The sequence below is a fragment of the Rissa tridactyla genome, chromosome 7, assembly GCF_028500815.1.
Source record: "Rissa tridactyla isolate bRisTri1 chromosome 7, bRisTri1.patW.cur.20221130, whole genome shotgun sequence".
NCBI classification, from domain to species: domain Eukaryota; kingdom Metazoa; phylum Chordata; class Aves; order Charadriiformes; family Laridae; genus Rissa; species Rissa tridactyla.
In genome coordinates this window covers 13,654,988-13,676,840 of record NC_071472.1, presented here as the reverse complement: position 1 = coordinate 13,676,840, position 21,853 = coordinate 13,654,988, and the positions used below count along the sequence as shown (strand labels likewise).

General features: G+C 45.9%; 1 protein-coding gene across 2 annotated transcripts in view; it reads right to left on the bottom strand.

The window, feature by feature from the left end:
- Positions 1 to 20,740, bottom strand: part of TFCP2L1 (transcription factor CP2 like 1) — a 38,130-nt gene extending 17,390 nt beyond the window's left edge. The window contains exons 1-4 of one of the 2 annotated variants that reach the window (XM_054209598.1): positions 20,576 to 20,740; positions 16,132 to 16,283; positions 1,884 to 1,960; positions 141 to 246 (exon numbers count right to left, since the gene is read on the bottom strand). In XM_054209598.1, coding sequence (XP_054065573.1) covers positions 141 to 246; positions 1,884 to 1,960; positions 16,132 to 16,283; positions 20,576 to 20,637 — 397 coding nt within the window. In that variant the 5' untranslated portion in view covers positions 20,638 to 20,740. Of the gene's footprint in view, positions 1 to 140; positions 247 to 1,883; positions 1,961 to 16,131; positions 16,284 to 16,558; positions 20,343 to 20,575 lie in introns of those variants that run through there. The other variant, XM_054209599.1, reaches the window with a different exon arrangement.
- Positions 20,741 to 21,853: the final 1,113 nt, after the last annotated feature.

Genomic DNA, 21,853 nt, shown 5'->3' with positions numbered 1-21,853 from the left:
CTAGATCTCTTTCCCACCCAAAGACATACAGGATTCTTAAGAGAGGATATGAAAAACCTAAACGCACACAAAAAACACCATACATCATTCAGCACCTCACTTCCAAACACTGCACAGGAACCATAATGAAAGAGTCTCACCTATATCAAGGATGCGGTCCCCAGGACGACTCCACCTCCAGCCCTCAAGCTGCTGATGCTCTGTGTACTGCAGGCGTCGATCATGGAAAACTACACGAATTATGCTCTGTTAAGAAAAGATGGCAAGATGAACAACGTGATCCAAAGGCCCTTCTCTTGAGATGACTTTGGTTTTCCAGCGTAGAAGCAAAAGCTGATCTGTTATTTTTCTCCCTCCCATTCATGAGGAGAGCAGAGGGTCCACCTAAGAGACCCATCACCATGGTTATCAGATTCCTAAGGGACCCCTCAGTGAGAGAGCAACACACTTTCCCCCTCACAGCGCATGTCTACGCTGCATAATGCATCTCTGTACAGCTTTCTGGGATTCCGTCTGGAAGCACTATAGCAATGTCCACCTAATCTCAGGTGTCATGCCATGTAAACATCACTATACTGCCTCCACACCCAAAATGGCTCACATGGGGGTAACATTTAATGCGTCTGTACCATGCCTCAACCCCAGTATATCCCACTCTGACTATCAACTGTGAAAGCCAGCTCACCTGTCCCTGCACTGGTGGAGCTGACATGACCAGACACCTTGTCAGTGGGAATTAAACTTAATTCCAGCCATTAACAGCCAGTTGTTGTCACTGGATTTGCTCCAGCACGCTGGTAAACTGCCCCACTACACAGTTAAATGAGTGTAGAACAGGAAATCTTCTGTAACGGGAGAATTTTCCTCTCTAGCCTGCAATGGTGCAGCCATATCAGCGACCAGAGTAAAAAGGCTGGAATAAGAGCAATCCCCGGGGCAGACAAGTCCAAAGTACCCCTAACTAATATATCCTTTTGTACATTGAGAGTGCTACGCTAGCATGAGTCAGTGGCTCCTTACTTCCCAGTTTCTCGAGTCTATGCTCCTGCTGGGGATTTCTTTGTCAAATGGGAGCGAAAGTTTTTTGCCAATGAACCTGAGAAACACCCAAATCAAACCCTAGCTCTAAGAAGCAAGCAAGCCACAGCGGGAACGGCTGCAAAATTGGAATCCCAATCTACATGCTTCCCAAAATGGGCCAAAAGACAAACAGGGAACTGCCTAACCTTGGACAATATTTGAAATCCAGATTGGAATCCAAATTTTGCAACCAGCCCCCACTTCTCAAAAGAAATCCTGAGGCAGAACAGCCAAGAATTTGGGAGAGGAAGGCTTGATGGTTGGATCCAGAACCAAGATCCGGACCCAAGTTCTTGAATTTGAAATGTCTGGGGAGGTGGGAAACAACGACAACAAAAAAATCCCCAGAACCAACCAACCAAGTTCTGTATGTTCATAATTATGCCCATTACCACGGTAAACTGGAGCTATGCAGAACGTGCATGGCAGAACGATGTAAACACCAGGGTCCTCCATTTGACATGTAACAGCCCCGGCGTGTTGCTGGGGTTAAGAAGGGAATCAAGTCTGCCTCTCAGCGGTTTTGACCATGTTCACCGCTGAACTTTGGGATTCCCCTGAACCCAATATTCACAGTGAAACTCTGGGGTTGTGATCACAAACAGAATAAAGGTTCCCCTGAAGCCCTGGTAAAGCCAAGCTGCACAGTCCCGTGAAACCGGCACTCATCAACTCCATCAGCCCGGCTCCCATTAAAAACAATGGCAAAGTATTTTCCATTGTCTCAGTGTGAGCAAGGTCGGGCCCTTCATTAGAGGCTGTATGTAGTAGCAGGAAGAAAAGAAATCTATATTTCTCCTTACCTTTACATATTTTGTGTTTAAATCTTGAAACTCTCCCAATTTCCTATTCTCAAGTAGACGGATTTCATAAGACTGACCTAGAGTTTAAGGAAACATTTCCAAGGTGTTTAATACGTTGTAGCAATGAGAGAGTCATGCTGGCATTTACGTGGCTAATAAAGCATACGTTTGATCAGGGAAAGCTCATTTTTGGTAACATAATGCATTTGCCCCCAGCAATCAAGTAGGCACTAAAGCACAGCAAGAAATCTGAGGGGAAGGTTTGTCTTTTGGCAGCTAAAAGCTCTCAGTTGGGGCATCGATCACAGCCTCGTCTTCCCAGGGCTGCTACAGTTTTCTGGTCACCCTTCAGAAAGTCACCAAGGTGTTCGAGGCAGTTGTCCCCCCGTGTCACGGGGCTGTAACAGCACTGCCTTCCTCTGCCCCTTCTGCTGAAGCAACGGGGTGCGTAAAGAGCTGCTGGCACAACAAATCTAGGCACTATTCTGCAGAGGACAGCCACTTGGCAAAATCTCGCCTTCTGCAGAGAACAGTCAGGTCTGTAAGGTGTTTCGGTGAACCAGAAATACAAGATGTGTTCCATAATGCCTTGAATGCGGCTGCCCAGGGCATAAATACCCCTTCAGACATGCACGTGGAAGCAGCAGTGGGCATTACAGGATGTGTAAGGACCAATTTCGGGAAGGGAATTCATACTCCAGCACCCAACCACCACCCCCAGCATAAGGAATTTAGCCAGTTCAGTAGAATTCGGCTAACTGGTTTATGAAATAACATCTCCCTCCAAGGCTGACAGTAGACAAAGGAGACTGCTGTCCCAATACCTTAAGCACAAACGGCTAAGACAGCACAAAAGCTCATTGTATAGGACCAACTTTGTACAATAAACCTACAGCCGGTACAGAGGCAGGACAGGATTGTTAGGATTAATGGAGCATACGTATACCTTATAGCTAGTTTTTCTTGTTCGTCTTGCTATCCTCCCTTTTACTGAAAAATGCACAAGTACGACAAGGCAGGCACCGAGAAGATCAGTTTGGGTTTTCTGGCTCAACCAGTGTCTCCTCTGCACTGGCCCTGCAGAAAACTGCAAAGCAGATATATCTCCCTCTAAGCACTTGCTACCAGCAGAGACCAAAAAAAAAAAAAAAAAAAAGCTGTATTTCTGGATCTGCATCTAGAAATCGAGGACTTATAACAGCAGATGTGTCAGGAGGGCACTGTATTTCAGGCAGATTTTTCTTTTGGGAAACCCAGCTCTTCTGATTGCCTGCGTGAGTACAGACCATATCACTAGAGCACAGGGATAATTGTGCTTATTCAGCTGGCTGTCAGGGAAAGAAAAAAAAAAAGGGGGGGGGGAAGGATAACAGAGGCCATATTGAAGCCTCAAATGTTTGCACAACACTCCTACTGATGTCAATAGGAGTTCTGCAAACAGGAAATGACCCTTGAATGCAGCAAGTGGCTTGGGGCATGGGGAAAGGGAAGAATAAACCATACGAAGTACCAAGTCAAGCACTGGAAACATGCATAGATCTTAACCCATCTCTTTGTGCATATGTAAACCAAAATAACAGTGACCTTCCTTTGAAGATTGCTGGACAATAAAAGTGGATTTTGTAAACCACAGTCCTGAAATTGAGGTCTTCCACACTTTAACTCAAGAGACTTTCTAATGTTCCCACTGATACATGTTAATACTGTTTACTTGGCAATTTTTATAGAGATTGCATATCTCCCCACATAATCAATACTGTTGCATTAGCATAAAAAAAGATCAGTCTCAGGTTCACAAAATTAGTTTTCTATGTACCTATGTATATGTTGTACATGCATATCTATATTGTGTGAGGTACTTGGCTGGTTGATGGCTCAGTTCAGGGATAGTTTTCACCAGCTATGGAGCGATACAGTTCATTGCCTCAAACAAATTTACACAGCCAAGCATCTCGTGCACTTACAGTTCATTCCCATACAAATAGGGAGCTAATTAATCATTACAGAAAATTAATTTAGTATTTGAGACCATGAGCGTCCAAGAGGCAGCAAAACACATCTCTGACCGGACTCAGATGGGATAACAGGGACAGAGAAATAAGTGGCATGACTTGGTACTATAAAGGAAGGCAACGTTAGAACCAGAAGCACTGCCGGCCATTCAGCGAGCATCTCAGGAATGAGCAGGTTTTTGGGACACCTGTGTAGACTGATACACTCCTACTCTTTCATCATCCTGATCTGTTTATTTGTAGTTCCAATGAGACCAAAGAAAATGATGGACATAAAAACATCGGCCATGTTCCCTCCAAACGAGCATCAAGCACTCAAAAACTCTTCCAACCCGTTGCACAGGGTAGGAACAATACTGCAACCCAGCAGACAGCAGGCACCGTGCGTGTCCTCCCGACGGGAGAGATTCACCTCGGATGGACTTAGAAACAGATTCTGCCCACTGGTAAAAAAAGAAACTGTAGCGGAGGCAGAGTTAATATTAAATGAAAAGCCAAAGAGGAAATAAAATCCTTTGATGAAAGATATATGGGTCATCTGATGTAAGCCCTGGAACTCAGTTTACGCCATGAAAAACCTCAATCAAAACAGTATTTTACGCTAGCTGCTTTCCCCTTGACCTCTGAATGTTTAACTGCACTTACTACGCAGAACTGTTATCAAAACAAGACTCCCAGCCAAGCTTCATAAATACACGGGTTTTTTTCCCTTTCTGTGGAACTCTATCAGTGAGAATTTGGTCATAATACTTCACAATTCCTTTATATATACTTTTTTTGGTATTGATTTTGAAAAATGTGTTCTTCCTACAACTTATTCCAGCAAATACATTGCCTCGTGGCTAATGGTGCCCATAATTTATTGGCATTAGTATAGGCAGGGTTTAGATACTTGTACTTTTATAGCACCATGCTGCTTGGATTATATTTTTTCCTTGAAAAATACCTTCCAAACCTTGATTACCCTAGGTTTTCAACCATCACTATCTGCAAAACTCCTGAAACAAGTGAATTACAATCTCAGCCCTGCAATTAGAGCAGGATAACCATACTCCCCCTGGCGTCAAAGAGGTCAAAGAAGTCACTCAAATCTCGGTACACAGATGGTCTGTGAATCCTGCATCACTGACTCGTCAGCACCAGCAGGCATAGACTGCAATCTTCTGCTGAAACTAAATCAGCAACAGATCATTTTTACTCGTGTATCTAAATCTGTAAAAAAATGAGGCTGCAAGTGTGACTAAAACAACCTGTATTCCCAGTTCCCATGACACGTTGCAACTAGCGAAGCCCAAAACATACAGCTGAAATGCTGAGATTTTTCATCTGTCTCAGACAGAAATGCAGATTAATACAGGTCAGACTACATCTTTCCAAGTCAACGCTTGGTGGTAAAGCTGGAGACACGGGCAGAGGGTACCGATGCCGAGACTCTGCAATGATTTGATTGAATGGTCTGACCTTGACCTCAGCCTGGTCCTCAGCCGACAAGGGTTTGACATCCACAGGGCTCAGATGGAAGGAAGAGCCTAAAGAAAACATCTGTGGCAATGGAGAGCAGCGATGGCAGTCTCATAGCAGTCCTCCCTTACCAGGATGAGATTCAGCATTGCTGAACGTTAGTCTTAAAGGCTGGTAACTTGCTGAAACCTTGTTCCTTCCATGCTCTCAACATTAGCCATAGCTGCACCAGCACGGGTTCAAGACAGCTTCAAAGCTGGTGACCAGCCAGGTGTCTGGTCATGTTGTAATATCGCACACGTACATACAAGGGCTCCTCAAGTATCTCTATCACTACTTGAAATGAAAATACATTTTACAAGCAAATCCCTAGCACAGCTGCGTGTGACCCGGTGCTCCCCTCGCACAGAGCTTGCCACAACCCTTCTTCCCTACCTCAGGCTGTGAACAGAATGGTAACAAATGTTTGGAAACCCACATTAAGTTCCTGAGATGCAATTTGTCCCTCAGCTTCACCGAAAGCTTCAGGGGCACCAATAAAAACCTGGGCGGGTGATGATACACTGCAATTTGTATTTTGAACAGACATTCCCTGAGCGACAGCAAATTTATGCAATCTCCTCCTAGGCTAGAGTTTGAGCAACTCTGCTTTACAAACAAGGGTAGTATCCAGCAAAGTAGTAACCACCCAGGTCCAGAGAGTTCCTGCCTGGTGATTCATAGAGCAATTGCATCTATCTTAAAGAGGATTTATAGACTGTTTACTTTTTTAACTTTTATTGTCTTTGGTAATTAACGCACATTAAATGCAGGCACGACTACTTAGTTTGGGGACAAAAGAACTGAAAGTCAACAATTTGCAATGGATTAAAAATAATTTAGTTCAACATGGGAATGCTTTCACATGCTCAAAAGGTAAAAGCTATAATAGTTTAACTGATTTCTATTGCTGGAATTTAGTCAGCCATCAGGAATTCTAGGCAACTTCTGAATATAGAAGATTATCATTATTTCAAGCTCAAAGTTACGTTTTGTTCACCTATTATTTGCTACACAACCACAATATCCTTCTTGCTTTTTTATTGTTTTGGTGTTAAGTTTCAAGGGCCGCTTGCACTACACATTTTGTGGTTTTCTGCACAGTACACCGATACGATACACTGATTTCAAATTAGGATGCTGGTGTTCCAGACCAATATGACTCAGGCCTGACCTAATCTAGCCAAGCGGGCTGCTTGCCTTTCCAGCAATTAATTGAACCCTAACCTTATACTAAGCAATATCCCCAACAAAAGTCTGTGGAAAGAAAAAAAAAAAACACACACACAAAAAAAAAAAAAAACAACTGCGAGTCCTCTTTCTCAGAATGGATCCACACAGCACTAGACAGAACCAGCCTGGAAACTGTTTGATTATTAAGCCAAGCTGGCCAATAAAAATTCCATTTAGCAACTTTATATGGACATCCTAAATAGCGCACAGATAAAGGCAAAGGAATGCTGACAGTCGAATGCAGCACGCAGAAGGAGGAGGAGGGAAAAAAAAAAAAAGCATTCATCCTCCTCAACCAAAGCACATCCAGCGGGCAGGAGGATCACCTTTGAAACAGCCAAATGCAACTATTCAGGGCATCGGGCACACACAGAGATTTTTCTGACAAGAAAGATTAATGAACCCAAAGGGTAAACAGGCAAGAGTGACAGAGCTGGCATCTGAACTTGCATGCTTGATTGCCCACACCTTTTTAGCCAGACAAAAGCAAAAATAAAACTTAGCATAAGACTCGCTGGAGTGTCCCGTGTGCAGACGCTCTGCAGGACACGGAGCGAGGGCAAAATCCTCCCTCCCCCCACCACAAATGGCAGTGGGTATTCTGTGGTTGCTTACTGCAGCCTCATTTGACAAGATGCTGTAGGAGATGTTTATCCAGTGGATATTATGAATACACCAGCTACACAATAGGCCACCCTGAAAGCTCCCGCTATGCTAGGAACATGGAAATCCTGCAAAGGAGGTCCAACTGTGGGCCAGGAAATGCAAAAGGAACACAAGAGTCACCCTGACACAGTAGTCCATCTTGTCCCACATATCATCTTCAACACAGCACTTTATAAGCACCAAGGGATGGAGAAGGGTGGATATAGCCTGCCCTTTCCTGGCCATAACTTACCAGTTTCTGATATTCAGAGTCCAGATCAAGCTGTCCAGTCATGACCAATGCTCACGAACTCCTCTTTTGAACAATCTCCTTCTGAACTTGCTTGTATGGTGGCAATAAGAACCACAATTTCCTCATGCTTTGCTTTAGTATTTGCTGTCTCGCCCTTCACCTGCCTCCTGACTGTTTCCCTTTGCAGCAAAGCTACCTTAGCTCCTCTGTGTTTCGGTACCCATCCGAGCCCAACACTGAGAATGCCTGCCCTACTTGCCACTACCACCAGGGCAGCAAGACTACAGGAACACAGCCGACCAATTCAACTGCAAATTCTACTACCACCCCATAGAGCCACACTGTCATCATCTCTCATCCTGTGTCTTTCCTCCCCTTATGACCCACCCTCAACTCGAGGGGGTTTCTTTGTCCCCTTCTTTCTCTTTCCCTACCTCTTTCTTGTGGGAAAGCCAAACACATGCCTCCGAGCCAAGTTTGCTGGGGAAAAATTTCAGTGCTCATTTACTATATGAACATTTGGCTGAGCCCTGCTCTTCACAGACTTTTGAAGATGGTCTATTTTACAGTGGTGACACTTCATAGCTGTCAGGCACTGACAAAAACACTCCTCATTTGATTTCCACTCAGAAGAGAGGGATGTACATTTAATTCCTCCAAGCCTACAGTCTAACTTTGAATCAAGGACAAAAAAAACAGTCAGTAAACACAGAAACACTCCCGGTTGCTGAATTCACTGTGTGCACTTAGGTTTCTCTCGCATAGACCTCGTCCACTTTGTTGGACCCCACCTAACCTAAGCCGTAGTATAAACTTTTATTTTTAATACAAATTAATCAGTGAAGAAGCTATGGACTTCTTATGGAAAGCTGAGAAAAATATCTGCCCTTTAAAAATAATTTATTCCTGTATTTCCACTTCTCTAGCATGTACTTGAAACACCCAGGACTATCTTAGTCACATCTGTCCAGCTCAGAAAACCTCAGCCCCCTCTGTGCAAGTAAAAAATACAGGCTTTTTCTGGTTTCAACCTGTTCTAAGTCAATTTGGACAACAGGTTTTATAGCTCTATAAGAGTAGCTTTGTGTGTAATGTTTACTTGAGTTTCAGATAACTAAGAAGAACGGTCCCAGGTGAGCGGGCTGAAGAGGGATGCAGAAGAGCTGAGTACAACTCCTGACCCAACCCAGCAGCTCCCTCAGATGCCCTCAGGTAAGTCGCTCCCTTCACGTTTCCTCAGTAAGAAACTGGGAGAAAGCAAGTCCCACTCCCGCACCTGGCTATTTAGTTAGTGCCGACCACAGAGCAGGGGAGAAAACATGGTTGACAATCGTCCCATCAAAGCAGACTGTACCTTCAACACAGGTCACAAATGTGGCGCTGAGCTAAGACAAGAGGAATCTCATGGCTCAAGTGCTTGCTGTCCAGTTTCAGGAACATGTAATAAATGCTTGGTAGCAAGCAAAGAGGAAAAAAAGGTGCTTTTTTCTCCAGCCTCTTCAGAAAGAAGGTATCATACATTACACCTATAGAAACAGTTAATCCTGTCAAACCTACAGTGCTTCCCAAGCTTCTTATTGCTACTTAAAATGTGATCTTTTAGGACACTGCAAGTTAGGGAAAGCTAATTGAAAAATTACCGCATCTTCTCAGATTGATAGGTAGGTTGATACAGACAGCAAATGCTGTAAAAACGCAGGCAAAAATTTCACTATCATAATCACAAGAATCTCAAAGTAGCCACGGATAATGGAAGAAAGTAAGAGTGACATGGAATATAAGTAAAAAAATCTTACAGATATTCTCTTACTTCTCACTACGCTCAGAGGAACATCTGAGCACCTTCTTCCTTCACAGATATTGAAGATTTATTGAAGTGGGAAAACAAAATGCAGTCTAGGGGCTTCCAGTAGGAGTTGTGCACAGGCTACAATCCAGCAAATTCACAATCCCACTTGAATTTCATCCAGATGTTAGCAACAGAAGAAAGGATTACAGAAAGAATAGAAAACAGCCTCTTGGTTAAAAGACAACTGAGATTCTAGCTTCCTAGGGACAACAGAAGTCAGATGCTCTACTTATGCAGAGGTGCCCTGTCATCTGAAGCAAGATTCATAATGAGCTTAGGGATGGTGTGGTTTGGAGACAGGGTTGTTTATCCTGGGCTGCCAAGTGAAGACAGAGCTGCCAAACATATGGGGGAATTGCTGCTAGCACAATTAATGGCTTCAGCTGAGACACCAAAACCTACTCAGAGCTGTCTTCAAAGTCAGGCAGGAGACAAATTCCTTCTCCAAAGATGAAGAGGTGCACCACAAGAACCAAAAATACCACGTAGCTCGTCTCAGAAACGGGAAAGACAAACCAGTTTTGTTAGACATTTTTTAAGCCATCCAAACCCAGGAACAGGGTGGAAAGGGCTCAAGGAGCTCTACGGCACCCCACAATGATCAGGGATCGAGGATGCATAGGTGGGCAGCCACCAGGAAGCACCTGATATTCACAGTCTCAACGACACAGTCATTGTTGTGCTTGTGATCCCAGGCAAGGGTGGAGCTCACGTTCACACAGCAGAGGCCACCAGCAGCAGAGCTCCTTGAAATACCCAGGGCTTGGTCAGTAATGGCAGTGATTGTTAGGAAAAGAGGCAGTTCTTAGCATGGGACAAAGCAAAAATATCCCCACAAACAGAGCTATAATTAAACCAGAAGCACACCCAGGCAGAGCTGGTCACTCAGCCTTCTCTACACTTCATTTAGGCAAATAAAGAATTGTTCCAGGAAAACTACAAACATTCAGTCAGTTGTGACCCCATAAAAACTCAATTACGTATGAGTTAACGTCAATACAAAACAGCTTTTTTCATTTACTGTAAATCTCAGTTTTTAAAACTTTGTTCTCTGGCTGTAGAAGATTAGACTTAATTTGAACTTTAGACTTTTTAAGGGAGGCAAAGGTTCTCTTTTGCCTTCTGTTGCAAGCAATTTCATCTCCTGCCCAAGCAATTAGCCATCAGCTTCAAGATGATCTCTTCAGCTGCTCATTACCCCGTGCTTTCTGCACCCTTGAAACCAGGACATGCCTGCAGTGATCTGAGGTAGGACAACACCCAGCAGATTTTAAACACGGCACAGTTTAAAGTGTACCAGTTTATGCACACGTGTCGTGAACCTGGATGCATGCCTTTGTACCTGAGGGCTGAAATTTGGGGCTTTCATTTAGGTGTGACCCAGACTCAAACTGAGTCCATCTTCAGCTTCATGAGGCATCTGTTGCTTATGCACCTCTACAGCAACACTCCCATCACAGGTCTTCTGAGATGTTAGTGGTTTTCCCTCATGGTTTGGGTTTTTGGCTTGTTTGTTTTCTGAACTGTCTAGGACTGGCAATAAAGATGACTCCTGGAAGACACTGTAAAGCAGAGATGGCCAGCCCTCCCAATCCTAACCAGCTGTATACTAAAATCCTCACATGGCCAAGAACCACAAGTCCCATACCACAGCTCTGGAGAGATGAGCAGAGCCCAGGAAAACTTTACAGGCAGGTGACAGCCAGTTACTCTGAACTACCACTTGGGAACAGGGCTGGATTTGTCACACAGCCTGCTCTCAGTGACCCGCTGCCATCAACCTTAACCACCCTCTATTTGGAGTAATTTAGATCTGAGGCTCTGAGCCAACACAATGCTGGTCATGAAACAAAATCATTGCTTGAACAGCTCACAGTCCACATGTGGTTCTGGCACTACGAGCTAGTTCCCTTGGGCAATGACTTTCAGGTTTTTGGCTTTTTGTTTTGTTTTTTAAAGGAATGATTTTATTTCCTCACATTTATTAGCATGCCGATCTACTGTACAGTGCTTGTTTCCTCCGCATTCCTCCCAGCGCAATTTCTGGAACCACCTCCATTGCTCCCATTTCTGTCCATGTTTGAAACCAGTTTCAACCAGCCATGGTCAAACCACACCCCATATAACTGCAGACCATGGAATATGCAACTGCATCAAGGCCTCTTGCTAAAGCAGCGGTTTGTAATATGGTTGTTGGTTGATTGTTTGTCTGAAAAATCCCTATCCACAAGAGACACTGAAATAGTGCTAAAAGGCGGGCTAGTTCCAAAAACGTTAGGAGATGTTTGTGCTGCAGACTTCTGGACAGTGTAGCTCTGTTGACAGATGCGATCCCTGACCAAAGGAGCGATGCCAGCAGCAACTCCTAATGCAAGGACACAGCACCTTCACCAGTTTCGTGGACTGAAGGTGGCGTGGTGTTAAGACACCATACTAATTCCATAATTTGTCACATTGGATGAGTAATCCTCCCGAGGTCCAGTAAAGATCTCTTAACATTGGAACTGCCCTAAGGATTAACAAACTAAGATCATGTTCAATTTGGGCTCACAGTGCTCTGGCTCCAGCTTCCCAAGGAATGAGGGAAGGCAGGGGGGAAGAGACCGGGAAGGACAAGTGTAATGAGTCAGTCTTTGGAAACCAAGCTAAGGATTTGACTCTAGTTACTTCATTTACAGGCTGGTTCTAGAGCTGCAGCCAGCTAGCGCTCAGTTTCAAACTGGAGCAGACAAGCTTGGGAGCCTGCCACTGCTGAATGTCCCCAAGTCAACTTAACACAACAGCTAAGCTCACTCCCTTATGCTCCCTCACAAATGCTTCCCCAGCCCTTGCTGAAAACACTGGTCTCCACCTCAGGAGTCCTCTCAACTTCCTCTTTCACCCTTGAGGAGAGACCAGGCCAAAGACTTCTTCCTGTTCAATGCCACTGACCATCTCTCTGGGTCTATCCAGCAAGAAGCGAGGCTCATGAGAAGTCATTACACTCCACAAGCCTGAAGGCCTCTCCCATTTGTACACACAGCCCCAGAACAGACCTTCTTCCTAGCCCCTATGAAACCCTTTCAGATATCACCTGAATTTCTCCACTGGTTCCTCTTCTATCTCTGCTATGCAACTTGTCCTTCAATTTGCTATTTCCTCTTTCTCTACTCCATACCTCTGTCAGACCTGACCTTACTTCTATCCAGTTCTGCACATGGACTATCTCCTGAGCTGGTCCACTCACCAACCGCCATTGAACCAGTCACATGTGGAGTAAATGTTTCAGGGCAGGGAGCAGAGTGGCTTCACAGTGGCAAAAAGTCAGTTACTGAGTGGCAAAGAGCTCGAGTCAGGAAGGAACATTTGGACAGCAAGTAGCAAGAGCCACCCAGCAAGCAGAAAACCCCAAAGTCAGTCTTCACAACTGAGATAAGTAACCACACTGGATGCGAATTGCTTTGCTGGAGCTAGGACAGCCCCTGTGTCTTTGTATCTGCCTTACTAGGAGCCAGCTGTGACTGAAGCTCACACCAGCGCAGACTGAGCGGAGGGACATCCATTAATAAGGTTACCCATTTGCTAAAGTAATCCATCACAAAACTCAAGCATACAAGGAAGAAGGGAAGTTTTGTGTAACAGTGTTTGGCCAGACCACGATAAGCACAGAAAGAGGGTAAGGTGCAAGAGGTGTCCCTTTGCTTACAGTCGGTGTAAGGTCATAAGGTGTAGGGAATGGTCTGAAGTGCTTCATGAGGTGGCTGTGGCACCGCAGCTGGGTCACAGTGCTCTGGCATCAGTCAGCTCTTCTGCCATGCCATGAGTATTGGCACCAGAGGCCTGGGCTGCCTCGTAGTTCCCTTCACATACTGCCTCAGGCTCATACAACATAGTTCTATCAACGGGATTAATTTTCTGTGAGAGCCTTTAACTTGCACTTAGCTGTAGGTCAGGCGGGACAATTGAGATCAGTGTGGGATTCCCTAGCTTGTGTTGAGCTGGTCAAAGTAAAGAGTTGCATCACCCTCCTCTGGTTTTGGAGAAGGGATGGGAAAATATCTACACAACAGGTACCCGCTGGAAAACTATACAGCTCAAGAATCAAAAGTGGTTCCCACAGAGAAGTGTTGCTAAAGGAGAAGAAAATTTGACTCAAAGACTTTAATTTTTGCTTTTAAACTGACACACCTCCTATTTTTTTATTCCAGAAGGTCAATGCATGAGGAACGTGCTTTTGACACAGATGTCATGAAAAAAGACCAAATACCCTTTTATGTAGAAGTTCCTAAACAGAAACCTCCAAGTGAAACAGAAGGTCATCTGCCAATTCAAATTGATTCTTTGTCCTGGAATTGCAAGACAAATCCTCATCTCTTTTTAACCCCAGGAAATGTCTTCACTGATATCCCACCAACAGAAGTTAGACTCCCCAGCTCTAACCACAGCTGGTCGAAAGGTGTGTGTCCAGCATCCTCTTCTCCCCATATCTGTAGTTACCTTTAAGGAACACACAAGCTTCTCACAGCAACTCATATCCACGTGGGAGTAGACTCCAGTCCCTTTTTCCTAATTAGCACGGCCAAGGGATTTTGGTCTAAAGGACATAGTATCAAGGTAGACTACCTGTCAGACAAGTTTACAGTCAAGGCCTGCCCTTGCTACCAAAAAGGGTCAATGCTGGGAGCAAGAGTGCAGCCAATGGTGTGGACTCTGCTGGAGTAGAGCAGAATGACTTTTGAAGTTGGTACGTTGCAAGATCTCAAAAAAAAATAATAAAAAAAATCCATCTACACAGAGCGCCTTGAATTTCAAGAGTTTTTTCAAGAAACCCAGAGTATCTCAGTGTAAGAAGGAAGACAAATTGCTTGGAATCTTAAATAAATGAGGTGAGGATGCTCCTGAGAAGGTGGCAGGCAGATGCGAAGCTCCTGCCAAGAGGAACAGAATGCAGTGAGCCATTCAACTGTCAGGAGATGCACCACCTTTTACCACTAATCACCCCAAATACCCTCTAGGAATAGGTTCTGTTTCCATCCGCTGTGGCAAGCCAACAGCGCTAAAGAGTGTTCACGTCTGCCCCCAGCCCCTTCCCAACTCTGCCCCACTGCACAGCTCCTGCCAGCCTCATCCCTGCTGTGTTCCTCCAGGCCTGTCCAACCTCATGCTCTTGTGTTCTGCAAGGACACATCCCACCTTTCCCCCTGAGGGATGAAAGACACTTGCAGAAAATATACAAGAACTGGTGGTCTGCCAAGGAAACAGGTCAGTACTGTGTCAAGATGGAGCAGGAGACAGCTCCTTGTGATAGTAAGCAGGAGAAAGCCTAACACAACATGGTCTATCTGCAAAGGCTGTAACAGTCTTACTTTACATAGGAAAACCTAAACTGCTCAAGTCACACAGTGTTTTAAAACTCATGCTATTGTGTAAATGCCCTGGCAAGGTAAAAAAGCAGGCACTGCCTCACGTATGCTAAAATACTTGGCCATCAGCTGCTTTTCACAACAGAAAATCTTTTACTCAAACAGGAAAGAATTTAGTGTTTCACGGGATGGTTCATCTCCATCTCACCCTTGATATGCCCTATATCATCTCCTGGAGTCCGCTGTATTTGGATGGATAAACTGGGAAGACAGTCACAAGTCCCAAGGATCTTTTGATCTGCGAGACAGCACAGTGCATGCCTACATGACAGGAAACATGACCTTAAATAGAGCCTGCAGCACTTGGCTGATCTTCCTAGAGGGGCTCCATGGGTCTACCAGCTAGCAACACAGATCCGGCAGACAGATGCACCTGAGGTCAGAGCCCAAAGGAGGACAGAGCTCTGCTCCGTACAAACATAGAGAGAAACGTAGCCAGAGCAGGATCTGAGTGAGCTTCATGTTCAGTGAACAAAGCTTGAAGAGCTGGGACAGTGTCCTGAAGCAGGAGAGGATCTCAGTAACACAGGGCAGATGGCCTTCAGCTTGTTGCTAGGCTAATGCCCGTGTTTACAACCTGGCAGAAAACAAGTGTAATAAGTTTTAGCATGATCTGTGCCTGGAGAAGTATGATCCCTGCAGGACCCACATGCAGGAGGTGCTGCAAAACGACAGCCAAACTCCAACCACAGATGTGTCAGCACAAATTCTGCCAAAGGTGGCGGGGGGGGGGGGGGGGGAAGCCTAAAGAAACACACAGTACTTGTTTAGCAAGGAGTAAAAATTAGCCTATGAGGTCAATTATAGAAGACCTGGCTGCACTGAACCACAGCAACTTGTCAAGTTAGGGACTGAGCAGAGCCACATCACCCAGCCAGCGGGAGCAATGTCACACCCTGCCCAGACCACCGAGGAGCCCTTGGGCACTTGCTAACTCATCCTCCGGCAACAACCCCCAGCAGTGCCCGGAGACTTGCAATGTTAAGAGCCCTCCCCAGCCCAAAGTTTGCCAATCTGCTTAATTACTCTGACCTTTTAAAATGAAGGTAGGAGGCCGCAGTTTAAATTGTCTGAGATCGAGCCAGTACCTGGCTACAGGGAAGAGCACATGCTACAATGCTGCTTCAAGTCAACAGTTAAATCAATGGTACTTCATTATTTTATATCAGTTGACAATGCAGTATATAAATATGAAAAATTAAATACTCCTGCTTTCCTCCATCCCCCTCCCCATCTCTTTCCCTCTTTTCCCCATCCCACTGCCCTCCCAGTAAGGCACAAGTATGGGATCAGTCTCTCTCTCACGGGTTGTTCCCAGGAAATATGCCCTCCTCCGGTGTAGTACGAACCCTACCTTGGTTGAGGTAGGTCAGGGTTTCTTCGTGCAGCTTCACAGCGGGTGACGTGGCTGTGCAGAGGACGTACTGGAAGGGAGGCAGTTTGGCATCATTCTCAGGAGACAGCTGCGGTTCTTCCTGCTTGAAGATCGGCAGTGCAAGGACATCTCTGGAAATACAATGCACGCACTTTTAGTTACAGAGACTTCACGGAATATTCTCACCTCGATCTGCATTTGATTCTCGTGCTCCGAGATAATGGAGATGGCCTCTGGAGAAACACCCAGTTATGACGCCTGAAAAATAAAGAATTTGGCCCGTATAACGTAACAAGGCAACTTCTGCCTCTAGGATGTCAGCACTAGACACAAAAGAACTCAGCATTAACAGAACAGAATATTTCTGAGAATTAATGTATGTTTTTAAAACATAAATCAGATTTACTTTTCAGTTAAGCAGTCTTCCTGATGAAGAAAAAAATTATCAAAAGTAGATTCTTCATCCTTGTAGAGATACATTTGCTTCAGAGTTCTTGTGTTCTCAGACAAAAGCCTTTCAGAAAAAAAAAAAGGCAAGAAAGGGCACTTTATTTTAACAGCTGTATGTCAGGTTAGTAAAATGGCTGCAAGCAGAAGCCAAGGGTGAGGAGCGGACAGCTGTGGTGTAAAAAGGAGACATTCAGGTAAATCATGGCATGAACCTCTGGATTACTTGACTCATAATATTTCCTTACACTCTAATAAACCTGGTCCCAAGGCATCGCATAGCTCTTAAGAGGGCACGGGGCTGCCTTCATAAACGCACACGCAGGTGCCCAGGAGCAGCTTCGGTAGGACCCGTGCACAGTCCCAGTTCTGGCTCCTTTACAGGATGTTCATGGTGACCAGTCTGCTGATTTAGTGTCAGACTGATCCCAACCCGCACTAATCCCCAAGCAGAACAGGTATTAATGAGGCTGAGAACACAACAGAATGATTAGTACAAGATGAGATGTCAGGAATAAGCATCTTCATCTTAGCACGTCTGATACTGAAGAACTACATTAGCCTTTCCCATGTTGCTAACATTTCTGATCATTGTGTCCACCTACTTAAGACAGTAATATCCTTCTAAATTAGGAGGATTATGTTGAACACAGAGACAGCTCAGAACAAGAAGGGATTATTTTTTTTGCTCCTCCATTTCCTCCCAATGTGTGAAGATTTGAGATTGCCATTACAGAGGCTGCAGTTTTGCTCCTTTCAGTAACCCCATGCACAAAAAGCTTTAAGAAAAACTGTTCGGGAACATGCCAGCGTGTACAGGCATGCTCCCTATGGAAAGAGCATTAACAATTTTTCCCTTGTCTGTTCAGTTAATGATCCACCCTGAGTTCATTCATAGCACCCACAACCTTGAAGGCTACCCAGGTCATCAGTGACACGGCGCAGCAGTTTCTACCAAACTGCTGAAGTACCTGGTTCAAGCATGTTTTTGGCAAAATAAAGCCAGAGAGCAAACTGTGACCTTTCAGATAGAGACAGCAGAAAAGAAAGACCCATCTCTGTTTCCATTCTCTCTTCCAACTCCACCCCCTCTATATTATCACCAACTCGAAGGCATCCACCCCCATTTGCTTACTGGCATTACTGACATAATCACAGCTCTTGCCTAACTGCAGCCACAGAGAGGCTTTCTTTTTTCGCTTAGTGATGATGATTTACTACAGTAATGAAGTGACAGAAATGCCTGCAGTAGATTTCTGAAGCAGATAGCTTTGCTCCACGCACACACACGCAGGATCTGACACTGCTCCACAGAGCCATCTCACTCGCCCAGGATGCCAACGTTCGCTCTTAACGTGCTCGCCTGCACAGCGCTATTAAAATGTGTGTTGCTTTAACAGATGAGAACAGATCAAACACGCTGAAGCCTGGAAGCTTCTGCAGTTCCGCAAAAAGAAAAAAAAAACAGCGCACAAAATCTGGCCCCGGTTTAACAGTTCGGGGCGAGGAATTTGTACACCTATTCAGCTGAAACAGTTGAGAAATTTAGGCAAGGGGAAGTCAAAAATTCAAATATCATGTTTCACATCAGGCTTTTAACACCCCTACACTTGCTGGAACAGCTGTCTGATCGCTGAAGACTGTAAGCATGGAGGAATCCATAATTTTGTTTCTGGAAAGCTTTGCCATAGTAAAGCACTGATGAAGCCACACAACCTAATCACATTTTCATTCCTAGCATTTGAACTAATGACCGGTGGTATCCGTGGCTTTGGATGAAGCTCTTCTAAAACATTTCACCTTACTAAAAGCATTCAGGACTTTGAAGGCTGTGAACAACAGATCAAGGCTTAAAGGAATTTCTAAGCTATAGGTATATAAGAAATCACAATATTTGTTCAACTCTCTTCACTCAAGAGTTGTAAATCAAGTTTTGGAAAAAAATAGGCTTTCACAACAGTTCCCATCCTTAAAAAAAATAATTAAAAAAAAATGTGGAAAGCCTTAAAACTCTCCCAAGTTTTCACCTTTACAGTTCTGGTCTTAACCAAGGGTTAGTCCACTTACTTGGGAAGGGAGAAAGTTATTTGAGACAGTTCAGCCATCTGGCAGAACAGAGAATGAAATACATACAGGGCTTCCATAAAAATGAATGGAGATTTACGAGGATTTTTCTAGAGTATTGTCCTGCTGTAACTACAAATACCACTGAAGTACAGCAGAATTTACACAGATGTCTCAGATATGCACAAAGCCTTTGATCTCTGCAAAGTATCATTGACACAAGTTTCAGCTTCCTCCGGAAAGTCACTACAAGCGGCTATGGAGAACCTTCAGAAAGGCACAGCTCAGCAGAAGAACGCCCCTCCAGAAATGCACGTCTTGACACATTCCCATGGAGAGTGAATTGGCCAGAATTAGAGGTCCCTACAAAAAGCAAGGGGTTTATTCAACTGACCTTCCCAGAAACACCTGAGGCCATTGCTGCCATAAAACTGGTTTTAGGGCTTTAAGTCCCAGATCAAAACCACCACTGTCACAGTGGCAGATACTCACTAAAGCTGAAGTTTGTTCCTAAAACACTGACAGGTTACCTTCATACTGGCAGCCTTCCTATGAGACCAGGTATACTTTATCCCCCCAAGTAACGTTCAAGGCAGGAGAAATAATCTAATGTGTTTTCTGGCCAATTCCAAAGAATTTGAACTGTGGGCTTGAGCCCGATCCAGACTTGGTGATCTTGTAGCACTCCGGTGCTACACAAATCCATGATGTTAACGAAGCAACCTGAGCACTGTAAGTGCTCTCTAACACGGAGACCGAACACAGCACCGATGCTAAAGTTCATCTGCTACTACCATTCTCGCTGTCCTCAACTAAATGGGTTTGCAAGCACAGAGCAAGAGAGAACAAGACTTTCTGCTACATACACATTGTTAAAATAGACTTACTGGGAGCGAGGAAGGAGGTGAAGCACCTTGTATGAAGAAACAGGGAAGCCAACAGAAAGCAAGAATCTCACGGTATTGTATCATTTGATAATGGGAAATTATTATTCAGTCAAAATACACCGACAGGGAGCAGGAATAGTTAAGGGAAGTATTATCTGTGTTTGAAGTGCCGTGCCGGACAAAGTCAATGTTCTCTCAAGAGTGGTTATTTGGGGGTACATTTTGAAAGCAAGGCTCTTGGGCCACAGCCAGGTTCTCCACTGCTGCAATTCAGCAAAATCGCACTTCAGCAGAGGAGCAGCAGCAGCAATTGACACCAGCTGAGAGCTCAGCTTTACATATTCAGAAAAAAGATAATTCATAAGAACCCAGTAGAAAGGAAACTCCCAAAGTTGTCTACTTTGTTGTCTTTTGGAGGGAGGAAATACGGGTTTGTGCTACACATGTTACAGACTATTGTTTAGCAGCCCTTGTGCTTAAATTAGGCACATTTAATTAAACACGACTGTGTGAGGCAGGAAAAAGCTGGTTTAGGCAAGTTCAGAAAGTGAAATTCTGAGCTTTTTACCCGTCCTCCCAAAAAGAAGAGAAAGAAATCCCGTCCTGCAAAAACTGGATGCCCTCTCAGTTTGCCAACAGACGTCTTCCAGAGACTTTTGCCAGTGCTCCACTCCGCAATTGTCACACCTTCTCCCTTTGAACCACGCTACCTAAAGCTCCCGAGAAGAGGGAAGCCGGCAAAAGCAAAACTGCAGACAGATGTCTAACTAGGCGCTAAAAAAAAAATAATAATAAATTAATTAAAAAAAAAAAGGGGGGGAAAAAAAAAAGTCCCCATCTCTCAGGAAGAGTTCGCAGCGCTAACCCCGGGCGATGCCACGGCTCCGGGTGCCGCCAGGGCAGCCCAGCGAGCGGGTGGCTTCGGGGATGGACGGGGGTGGCTGGAGGACAGCTTCTCCCACCCAACACCCGCGCCCCGGGCACCCCCGGGGGCTCCGCGCTGCCCAGGGCGGGCGGGGACTCACCGCAGGTAGCTGCCGGTCGAGTGCTGGTTGTAGTGCTCCGGCTGCGTGTGCCAAAACAGCATCTTGGGGGCGGCGGAGCGGGACGGGGAGGGGACCCGGCGCCGTCCCTGGGGATAGCCGGGCGACGGGAGGGAGGGGGCCGGCCGGGCTGCCCACCCCGAGGCGCGCCGGGCACGGCTGCGGCCAGATGGAGCCGCGGCCCCGCCGGCTCTCGGTTCTTTTATGGCTCAGCCTCGGCGGCCGCGGGTTGGCCGGGCCGGGGAGCGGGAGCCGACCGAGCCCTCCCCCGGCCCGCCCCGGCCCGCCCCGCTCCGCCGCCACCCCCGGTTCCCCCCTCCCCAGCGGGCACGTAGGGGCCGGGACAGCCCCGGGGCGAAGGGACGGGTCCCCCGAGGGAAAGGGGGAGGCGGCGGGAGGTGGCTTCGCCCCGGGAAGGGTGTTTGGGAGAGCGGGGGTGTCCACGGCAAACCCTGCGGCTTGGGCGGCTTGTACCCCCCGGGAGTGCGGCAGCGGGACACGGGGACACGGGGACACCCCCGGCTCCGGACCGGCTCCGCTGGGGCTGGCTGTCTGCCCCCCACATTGGCCGTTTCTGTAAAGGCGAGCCGCCTCACGTCGGGCCGTGGGACAGCAGTGAGGCCGGGAGCGAAATCACTCTTCAGGTTCCTCTAAAGGCTTTATTTTTACAAGTGAAGGACAGCTGATTGCTTTAACTCCGTGCCGTCGGTCTCTGACGCCGGGCTGTGCTTCATGTTAATGTAAACTTTATGCCAGGGAGGTATTTTCCAGGTGGGAGAAGGAGAGACAAAGTAATTTGCCGGAGGACATGCGGGCACAAGAGGACAGTGCCAGCGACTAACCCCACCCCTCGCTCACCCAAACCCCGTCTGTCTGTCCTAACCCAGCTCCCCGGCTCGGTAAGAAGTTTGCTTCTTTCCCGTTTCAAATTGCAGATCCTGATCCTCACCCACAAGGCTCTTCATACCCATCATTTTCCTAATCCCCTGCTCCTGTGCATCTTCCTGTCCCACCAACCCTTCTCATGTTTGACAGTTTGGGGAGGGGGAACAGAGGGTAGAGGGGGTTCCCCCTTTTGGTCATGTCCTACTGTCTATCCACCAGCAGAAATGGAAACAGACCCTTAATTACTCTGAGTCATTAAAAATCTTCCAATCGGTTTTGCAGGAGAAGCCTTCCTACCCACAAGCTTCCTGGTCAAATTTCAGCTGAGAAAAAGGCAGTTTACTTAGGGGAGCTAAGTCAGCCTATATTATTATG